The sequence below is a fragment of the Tribolium madens genome, unplaced genomic scaffold (genome assembly GCF_015345945.1).
Source record: "Tribolium madens isolate multiple individuals breed KSU strain unplaced genomic scaffold, Tmad_KSU_1.1 Scaffold_20;HRSCAF=117;Tcas5.2_LG4, whole genome shotgun sequence".
In the NCBI taxonomy this organism is placed as follows: Eukaryota; Metazoa; Arthropoda; class Insecta; order Coleoptera; family Tenebrionidae; genus Tribolium; species Tribolium madens.
Genome location: NW_025400985.1, coordinates 6,457,448 through 6,467,593, shown reverse-complemented (window position 1 = coordinate 6,467,593; position 10,146 = coordinate 6,457,448). Strand labels below are relative to the sequence as shown.

At 32.8% G+C, this 10,146-nt stretch overlaps 2 protein-coding genes and 2 long non-coding RNA genes across 4 annotated transcripts; 3 read left to right on the top strand and 1 right to left on the bottom strand.

Moving 5' to 3' along the window:
* The first annotated feature begins 6 nt into the window (after positions 1 to 6).
* LOC123005667 lies at positions 7 to 2,486 on the top strand. Its single transcript, XR_006412778.1, has 2 exons — positions 7 to 2,201; positions 2,254 to 2,486. It is a non-coding gene; the product is annotated as an uncharacterized LOC123005667 (long non-coding RNA).
* A 210-nt stretch (positions 2,487 to 2,696) lies between these two features.
* On the top strand, positions 2,697 to 3,127 carry LOC123005666. The gene is made up of 2 exons (XR_006412777.1): positions 2,697 to 2,903; positions 2,963 to 3,127. It is a non-coding gene; the product is annotated as an uncharacterized LOC123005666 (long non-coding RNA).
* A 1,508-nt stretch (positions 3,128 to 4,635) lies between these two features.
* Positions 4,636 to 6,497, bottom strand: LOC123005664 (glycine-rich cell wall structural protein 1-like). The gene is made up of 3 exons (XM_044399514.1): positions 6,459 to 6,497; positions 5,143 to 5,317; positions 4,636 to 5,090 (listed from the first exon to the last, which is right to left on the bottom strand). The coding sequence occupies exons 2-3, from the start codon at positions 5,152 to 5,154 to the stop codon at positions 4,749 to 4,751; spliced, it is 354 nt and encodes a 117-aa protein (XP_044255449.1). The 5' UTR covers positions 5,155 to 5,317; positions 6,459 to 6,497; the 3' UTR covers positions 4,636 to 4,748.
* Positions 6,498 to 6,940: 443 nt separating this feature from the next.
* LOC123005657 (WD repeat-containing protein 48 homolog) lies at positions 6,941 to 9,558 on the top strand. The gene is made up of 8 exons (XM_044399500.1): positions 6,941 to 7,156; positions 7,213 to 7,417; positions 7,467 to 7,679; positions 7,724 to 8,067; positions 8,117 to 8,221; positions 8,270 to 8,796; positions 8,845 to 9,052; positions 9,098 to 9,558. Exons 1-8 carry the CDS (start codon positions 7,109 to 7,111, stop codon positions 9,368 to 9,370), a joined length of 1,923 nt encoding a protein of 640 aa, XP_044255435.1. The 5' UTR covers positions 6,941 to 7,108; the 3' UTR covers positions 9,371 to 9,558.
* Positions 9,559 to 10,146: the final 588 nt, after the last annotated feature.

Below are 10,146 nucleotides of genomic sequence, written 5' to 3'. Positions count from 1 at the left end.
TACGGCGAGGGGGGCAGCATGGGCTACAGCGAGGGGGGCGGCGGCCAAGGGGGCTCCCAGGTATCCGGCGTTGGCTGTGGCAACGGCGAAAGCGACGAACACGGCTACAAACTGCAAATAATTTATTTAACTATGTTTTTTTTTTTAAACGGACCCTTACGGCGTTCATTTTTGGTTGAGATGCGTTTATGAAAAACGTTGAAAGAATGTGTGATGAATTGGGATTTATTTTCAGTTTATATACTTTTGCAATGGCCTCAACCTCAACAAGACATTAGTGGCCACCCTAAATAAAACTGGTTTGGTGTGTTAAGTTACAAGTGCCCAATATAATGTCAAATATCGATCACCCATTATATTGATGGCACTGATCTTGTATTTTTCGGATTTTTTAAATAAATTAAAAAACCTTCACTTTTAGCGTCTATATTTATATGAATCACTAATTTTAATTTAAAAAATATCTTGTCTACTCATCCAGTAAATAAATATTGAAAGCAATGGATTAATCGTTCATTCTTAAAAATGAATAAGTGAAAAAATGTTGTGAAATAACGCAAAGAATAAATTTATTTCTCACTGAATGTAACTAGAATACAGCAACGATATTGAATTAATATACTAATTTACATATTTAAAGTGTGATATATCTTCACTAACATTACCTTAATTTCTTATAAAGGATATAAAAATTATGAAGCAACAAAACTGTCGCAATAATTAACAAATGATCTGCAACTTTCTATGAATGTTTTAGCCACAATTTTCGGCAACAGGAAAAACATGAATATTATACAATCAAATAAGAGGAAAGCTAACATAACGAAGTTGTTAATATTTTCTCCTAATCTTAATAAGATGAACCATTAAAAGCTGCTGACATTATGCTAATATTCTAATAATATTAGCAAATTATCTAATGTATCACTTTTATGAAAAAGCAGCAACTTTAGAAACTTGAAATTAGGTAAAAACCAACATTTGGAATTGCATGCAATTATTACAAAATTTATTAACACCAATTTTTTAAATACAAAAATTGTTCCAGTTAATTATAATTAAGTACACACGTTGTTGAGACAAAAGTTTTAAACAAGTTTTGTTGCCCATAAACAACCTCGCTCTTAAATACAGATTACCTAATATGTAAACATAATTATCCCATCATTGCACCACCTCCCATGCCTCCCATTCCTCCCATCATTCCAGCGGTAATTGGAGGCAGCATCATTGCACCACCCATGCCCCCCATGCCAGCTCCCATCATTCCCGCTCCACCCATCATTCCTCCCCTCATCCTTGCGCCACCCATCATCATTCTTCCGCCACCCATCATCATTCCTCCTCTCATTCCCGCACCGCCCATCATTCCAGTGGTCATTAACGGCATTATCAAGGGTGACCCCATTACGGCAACGCTAATTGTGGCCAAAAAAATGACAGCGAGAATGACCTGTTAAAAATAAGATCAGATGAGATAAAAAACAAGTTTTTAAAGACCTACCAAAGTGTTCATTGTTTATCAAACTGGCGTTTGAAACTTGAATGATGCTTATTGCACTTCATGATTACCTTATATATTGAAAATTTGTCCTTTGATTAAATTGATTTGATCCAGACATTTGTGTACGGTAATTGTTTCTGATTTGTTAATTAGGGAACCTTAATTTTGATTAAGTGTGTCAGTCGGATATAGCAAATTACGAACGAATTTTCTTTGCAATGTAAACAATTATAAATTAAATAACACGTTTAAATTAAATTTCAACATGTTTAATTAAACCTGTTTCAGGTGTAACTGTGTTTACTTTATTATTAAAGACTTTTTCCAGTTTTGATATAAATTTTTCGCTTCAAAGCTTGAGCTTACGGAATTATGAGTTTACTTTTAAAGGGTAAAACTTTTATTAACAGAGGCTAACGTATAACTTTTCAGCATACATATTTGTTAGTTTTCTGATTTATTTATTTAAGTGATTTTGTGGTTTTATTTAGAAAAAATGTTTTGTTACGTTCGAGGTTGCTGATCGAAAAAATTAGCTGTTGAAATCTTTAGAAAAATTGTAACAAATTCGTTATATAAGTATCAAAAAAATTCACAGTCAAGGTCTTTTTGACCTATATAAGCTTTCTTTATTCTTTATCCTGTCAGAGTTTGTGGAAAACACAAGCAGTCTTTAACTAAAACCAAGATGAAATTCGTAAGAAACCTTACACAATTGTAAATATAAAACTTGTATTAATTGTTTTCAGATTGTTGCCGTTTTCTTTGTTTTGTCCATTGCTGCAGTTTATGGTCAAATCATTAGTTCTGAAGTTACTTCCTTGACTGATGGTGTAATTGCCCAACCTGTAGAAGCTGCACCTTTGAGTGGAGGACTTATTGCTTCTCCTTGGGCTGAAGGTGCCGTAGTTGGCACTGTTTGGTAAAAATGTTATTGTGATGGAAAATTACTTTTAAGAAATAAAGAACTGAGCTTTCTAAATTCAATTTTATTTTTGTTTGTCTGTTATACTTCGTTTCCTGCAAAGTAAAAATTTAAAGAAATTGAAATACAACAACTTATACAAAAAAAAAATAACTACAAAAATCTCTGATTTTTTATAAATGCAATAATTTTCTGAAGAAAGTCTACGTGATAACATTTACTTTGTAAACTATTTGAAGTGCTTATCTGATAAGAAAATCTATAAATTTAAAGACGCTCCTTATTTGCTGGGAGTACTGCAAAATGTGGGTTAAAAAAGTGAACATTTTCTTTATCCTTATGGTTTTTATAACCATGATTTTTGGACTTCCTACTGATAAACCACGACCAGAACTCCACAATATTATTACTGTACATTGTCAAAAAGGTTACGCGAAACTGAATGGCAAGTGTGTTCGTACTGAATGAAAGCAGGTGAGAGCAAGTTGTTAGAAATTTTTAAATACTTATCTATCATTTTTTTTTATTTTCAGCAAGTACCTATTGGTACCCAATAAGGAAATACATATTTTATTTTTTAATCTAAATATATGTTATATTGAAATAATTTAAGAATTACATTTTTTACCTGCCCAATATTTTATTAACATTCTAAATCTCTGTATACAAGTTTATCAAATAAACATGTTTTAACCTGATCAGTATTTTGTTTATTATGGGAGTACCTACTAAATTAAGATTACCTATCTTTCTAAACTCTGATAAAGGAGAACGCACACTTTGTATGGGTCTCTAAAGACCACTCAAATGTGGATATTTTTACATCAATCGACGCGTCTTCAGATAAGAAATTATTGTTACCATTGCGCCAAAACGCAAAACTTTATAAATAAAGTGGTTATTTGTAAAACAAAATTAAAATGCTGCCATTTACTTTGCTTTAGTTAGAAAGAAAGATTTAGATCTCACTCTAAGGACCATCTTAAATTCCAGCATTTTAATTTTATTTTACAAATAACCACTTTATTTATAAAGTTAGCGTTTTGGCGCAATGGTAACAATAATTTCTTATCTAAAGACGCGCGATTGATGTAAAAATATCCACATTTGAGTGGTCTTTAGAAACCCATATGAGAGTTTATAAGATGTCCTTTTTTAAGATTCTTTCAATTAATATGTGGCGTTAATCAAAGATTTATTGAATGAATAATATATAAAATACACATGTACAAACGCGCAAAATAATTTCTGCAAAAATAGTTATAGAATAATAAATACTAAATAAGTAAATAATAATGATTTTACATTCTAGCTGATAAGCAACATGTTTTCTTTACTTTTTGTATTTGCATGAAATATTTAACTTGTGCATATATTCTGCAAACACATACCTCACATTGCAGGAGCGTTGTTTGTTTTGATAATTTTTGATAACAAAGTTTGCATTCAAAAAAAATATAGGTTTGTTTGACTTCAGAAGTTATAAAAATTAAATCATATTGTATATACTTTTACGCTACATAAAAATATTTTATTACTTTACCAAAAAAACAACCACATTATTCACTTGATTGCGTTTAGAGTTTAATTTATTCCGAACCATTATTTTTATTTATATATATCTCTCTCTCATCTCCAAGTCTATAAAAAAAAATTAGAATTTTTAACTTCCTTATTGGTTATTTGTTTATCTATAATTATTCAAAATGGGCTATTCCACATATCCAAGAAGTCTGTTGCAATAGAATAGCAAGTTAGATTATCAGAGCAATTTTTTCAAGGATATGTTTTTGTATATAAACCATCCTTCACTAAACTTCGCAGTATACCAAGATTTGAACAATCAAAAGCACAAACAATCAACATGAAATCTATGGTAAGTGTAAATTATTATTTATTATAATAAAATTAAAAAAAATAACAATGTGTTTTCAGATCTTCGTTATTTTTGTCATTTTGGCTCTCGCCTCAGCTTATGCAGCTGTTATTCCCCTAAGTGCTGGAGTTGTTGACACTCCTCTTGTAGCCTCTCCTTGGAGCGGGGGACTTGTCGCTTCGCCTTGGCTCGGCTCTCCCTGGGTTGCTACCACAGTTTTGTAAATTAATGCTCACATTTATTGTATATGAATAATAAATAAATGCAACTATTTTTATAATCGGTGCTTCACTTATTATATTGTAAAATATTTTTCTAATAAAAGTCCGCTTCTCTAATAAACTAATGATTTTATTACTAATGATATGTCAAGCTTACAATACTTAAATATAAGATGTACGCAGTGAACTACCTTAACCTAATTATAAAAATTTAGAACGTAATCAGCCGTGGAAACCATGTCCGTAACCAAAACCTCCAAAATTGCCTGAACTGAATCCGCCACTTCCACCTCCGCCGCCACTGGCAACGAATCCTCCAGAATGTCCTCCTCTTCCTCCCCCGCTTGAACCGCCGCCGCCTCCGCTTGAGAAACCACCTCCACTCGAAAAACCACCTCCACCCGAGAAACCGCCTCCATGACCCAGAGATCCAGTGTGGATGGTGCGAGCGGTGTAAACGCTAGAAGTTGCTACAGTACCAGCCCCGTGCCCGCCGCCGCCACCGCCATGGAGAAATCCTCCATGAACGCAACTTATTGCCACAGTGGCAAAAATGGCAACAAACTTAATATTAATTAATTAATTATTGATTAATACACTTAATTAGGGTACTTACCAAATGATTCATTTCTGAAACAACAGTGGAGAAGGAGTGGTACCCTTTGATTTATATAGAGATTACTTGAAACGTGATATCATTCTTGTACTTGTTTCAATATAACACCATGGTTAAGATCAGTTACTTCTTTACCAACGTTGTGCACAATTTAGGGGTCAAATGTAAAAGTGACCTATTTACAATAATAAAGCTTTACCCATTTTATTAAATAATAAAAGGAAATAGTAGAAAAATTCAAAAATATTTATCACTTTTTTATAAATAATTTTAATAAGGGTGCCACTCGGGTTGCCACAATGCGAAAATGCACGCGAAAATTACAAATAATTGGTGTGATATCTAACTGGTTCTAGAAAATGTTAATGTGTTAAAATATTTAGCAACATTTTGAATGTCAAAGTTATCTCTCTAATATTTTTATTATTTCACATCTAAAATTCATACTGGGACTTTGTAATAGCTAGATCATTTTATAAACAAATAAAAATAATAATATAATAAATACCCACGCAACCACAAAATTTGATTGTGTTTCTAGCGACTAAAATAAAAAAGAGAATATATTCTTTTTCTGTAATATAAATTTAACCATGTAATATAAACACAAATTTAAAAACAAAGTAATAGCAGTAGGTATATTAGGAGTAAAAGTGGTAGTTTATATGATGAAACTGAACGTTTATTTTGCCGAACGTAGTGAGGCCAATAATTCAGCTGAGCGACATAAACTCACTTTTACTCCGAATAACATACATAAATTGTGTTTCTGTATAGGTGAAACGACTCACTAAAAGATAAAAAAAATTCGCTTTAAATTTTTATTTCTCTGAGGTTGAGCCCGCTTGGTTAAAAACTAATTTCTAACATAATTTTAGTTTTAAAAAATTAAGTATGCCTTGGAAATTTTCAAAAAAACCTATTTTTCTGTAGAAAAGTGCCCTTTATGTGTCAAATACAACAAAAAATTAATAATATAAGTTGCTTAGAATCAACATTTAGGCTCTAAATTTCAAAATCATCGGCCAACGATTTTTTTATGTTTATTATTTCACAAATCAAAGGGTGTTCCATGAGTAAACCAACATTACATTTCAAAACTAACGTGGATATTAAAATATTTCGTTTTAAATTAATAATAATCGTATTTTTATTTTTGACAAATTTCTGTCAGTCAAAATGACTTTATTCCAATTTTAGGGAGTCGGTTTATTTAGATATAGCGCTAGATAGAAACGTGCAGTTTGCAAAACGATTTTTTTTTTAATAAATGAGAATGTTTTTGGTCTTTTCGTCAACATTTTAATAATTCTCACCAAATTTTCCAAGGTTTGACTTTTTATAAATCAAAGTTGATGTTCTGTTTGGTCACTATGTTTAATTTATTAAAACCAAATATTTTAATATCCACGTTATCTTTGAAATGTAATGTTGGTTGCTTCAAAAATTTTTTCAGGCTCATTATTACTCGTGGGACACCGTATATTTTTAGCAGTCCTTTTTTATGAATAAAAAATAACACAAAATTCAAAAAAAAATTAGACATTTACAAATTATTGCAACAGAAATTGAAAAATCTTGTATTGACAACAGAATTAAGATCATTTTATTATTCTGCTGCAGGCAATAAGCGGCAGGTAAGAAAATTTAGTACACATTGCCAACACAGAACCATAATTCTTGATTGCCCGGTATATTTAAAAGTATGAATTTTTGTAGTTATTTATCAGAATCTGTGTTAATTACAAAAAAATCATAAATTTTGCTATTTTTAGTAGCCCCCATATTAAGCGCCGCCACTGTTACTGTCATGTAGTGTATGCTTAAATGTCAAAACTAAGTCAGACTATTATAACCTCAAATTTTTACAAAAGTTTCTCAAAAGGGAACTTTTTTATACTTATTACGCCAATTGATAACCGATTTCTTTAAATTAAAAAAATGGCACATTGTTAAACCTAGAAAAATGGCAAATTTGAAGCCAGGCGGACAAAATCCGCGAAAAAAAGTCCAGGTTAGTTGTTTACATCCTATATTTACATACTAGTTTTTTGTAACAATTTTGATCAGGTATCAATGGTAATTTGCGAAGCTGAGGAAAAGAGACACAGATCTGGCGTAAATGCTCTCCAAATAGATCCGGCATTAGATCGTTTGTACTCTGCTGGTAGGGACTCAATTATTAGGGTGTACGAACATGAGCGCTATTTACATGGGATGGAACATCATACTGACTGGGTTAACGACATAGTTTTGTGTTGTGGAGGCCGACATTGTATTATTTTCCCTATTTTTGATAATTTTTTCTTAAATAATTTTTTTAGTAATCTCAGCAAGTTCAGACACTACCGTTAAAGTTTGGAACGCCCATAAGGGCTTTTGTATGTCAACTCTGCGAACACATAAGGACTATGTGAAAGCCTTGGCATACGCCAAAGACAGAGAGCAAGTTGCGTCTGCAGGTCTTGATAAATCCATTTATTTGTGGGACATCAACACCTTAACAGCTTTAACAGCTAGCAATAACACAGTCACTAGTAAGTCTCATATGTTGAAATAACTAAAATAACAGAAAATACAGCTTCTAGTTTGATGGGTAGCAAAGAGTCAATTTATAGTCTGGCCATGAACCCTCCAGGAACAGTAATAGTAAGTGGATCCACTGAAAAAGCTCTCAGGCTTTGGGACCCCAGAAATTGTGTCAAGTTATTTAAGTTAAAAGGTCACACTGATAACGTTAAGGCTTTAGTTGTGTCAAAAGATGGTACCCATTGCATTTCTGGTAGCAGTGATGGGTCCATCAAAGTGTGGAGTTTAGGGGGGCAGAGGTGTATTCAAACAATCAGAGTTCATAGCGACTCCGTTTGGGCACTCCTCGCCACTGAAAATTTTACACATGTAATCTCTGGTGGAAGAGATAAAAAGGCAATTGTTTTGATATTTTTTTTGTAAATGTTACTAAATTAATTTCTAGGTGATAATGACTGATCTGAAAAACCCCCAGAATAGCGTAGTGGTTTGTGTGGAAGAGGCGCCAGTGCTCAAAATGTGTTTTACAGCAGACCAGCAGGCTGTATGGGTAAGTACTGATGTGCATTTGGTTTGTTTTACTTATGTGTTTGTCTAGGTGTCAACTTCAAACTCCAGTATTCGCTGTTGGAAGTTACCAACTGAGAAACATTTCAAAGAAGAAGCCAAAATGCCGACTTCGCCCATTTCGCTGATACCAGGTGGCGCTGCAATTCGCCAGGCCGTGGTTCTCAACGATAAGAGACACATTTTGACCAAAGATGCCAACGACAATGTTGCTCTTTACGATGTTTTGAGGGCGCGAAAAATCGAAGATTTAGGACAAATCAATTTCCAAGATGAAATAAAAAATAGGTTTAAAGTAGTTTACGTTCCCAATTGGTTCAATGTTGATCTTAAGACTGGAATGTTGACGATTCATTTAGGACAAGATGAAGTCGATTGTTTCTCAGCGTGGGTTTCAGCGAGAGATGCTGGAATTAGGGATTGTCCAGAGCCGGACCAAAAAGTAAATTATGGCAAATTGTTATTACAGGCACTTTTTGAGCATTGGAGAGGCGTTGAAAGAGACCCAGAAAATAAACTTTATTTCTCAGTACCCAAGCATATACCTTTGATTTTGAGGTAAATCGTGTCATTTTTTTTTACAGATTCCTGTAAAATTAATTGTAGTGAAGTGGGAGGACGCACGCTTTATCGGGTTTTGGTTGGCGACACTGTTGGAGATACGGAAAATGCGTTGTTAAATGAGACAGTACCCAATTGGGTTATTTCCAATATTGAAGAAAATAGTACCGGGAAATTCATCAAAGTTCAGTTTTACCTTCAACCACATTCTTCTGTCCCTTCCCATTTATTGAAACAAGATAGACTGAAAAAAGTAATGTTCTTTTTGGTTTTACAATTATATAAAGATTATTTTCAGCCTGATAGATTGGTAGCTAATGATTTTATTCAATGTCGCAAAGTCGCTGAACATATTTTGGAAAAATTATTGGGTGATGGAAACGCAAGTTCTCCCGGAGGTGACGCTGATTCTACCACTCCAAGCAGCAACGGTTACAATGTTGACCAAATAGAATTAACCTGTAATGATCAAGTATTGGACCCCGCCATGGATTTACGAACTGTTAAACATTTTATTTGGAAATCTTCGGCAGATTTGACGTTACATTACAGGATTGTTAATCCAAAATAATGCATGCCATTCCACATTGTACACCCATATATTGATTTTATCCATAATTTTGGTGAAAGTGCGCAACTCTGGCGCCACCCGACAGATTTATATTTAATTATTATACTCGTAGTTTTTTATAGTCAATCCGTGTATGTTTAGAAATTTATGATTCAAATTGCTTTTATTAAAAAAAATAGATACTTTTCCATACTTTATTTATGTTGGTTACGAATAAGACATTCTGAAACATTGTAAAAAATTTACAAATAAATTTCTTTCTTAAAAAACTGGCAGTTTGGCTTTAGTTGTCAATTTCCAAGCCCTGTCACTTTCGGCTTCTGATCAAAATTTTCATCAAAATTAAAAATGTGTTACTTTCCCGACATACCTGAAAAAATTTTTTCGGTTTTTAGCGTTGCGAACTTTTTTGCGCAAGACCTTGAATGGCAAGAATTTTTACAGGCTCAGTTGCCTATTTTTTGGATAATTGGACCATCATTTTCCGGAAAAACGACTCTCGCTCATATTTTGACCGAAATTAGTAACTTTCACTTGATTCGTTTACAATTTTTATCTTCCATTATAACTGAAACCTCAAAAGAGCAAACTCATCTAACTCAGGCAAAAGATAATAAAATTACGAAGATAAAAAATGAAATACGCAACACTTTCAAGGACAGTCATGGTTATGTTGTCGACGATTTTCCATCTACTATGAAGGAATGTAAACAATTTGAGAAAAAAATTTGTAAGCCAACTGTCGTTATTTATATAACTATAAACCTTGATGCTAT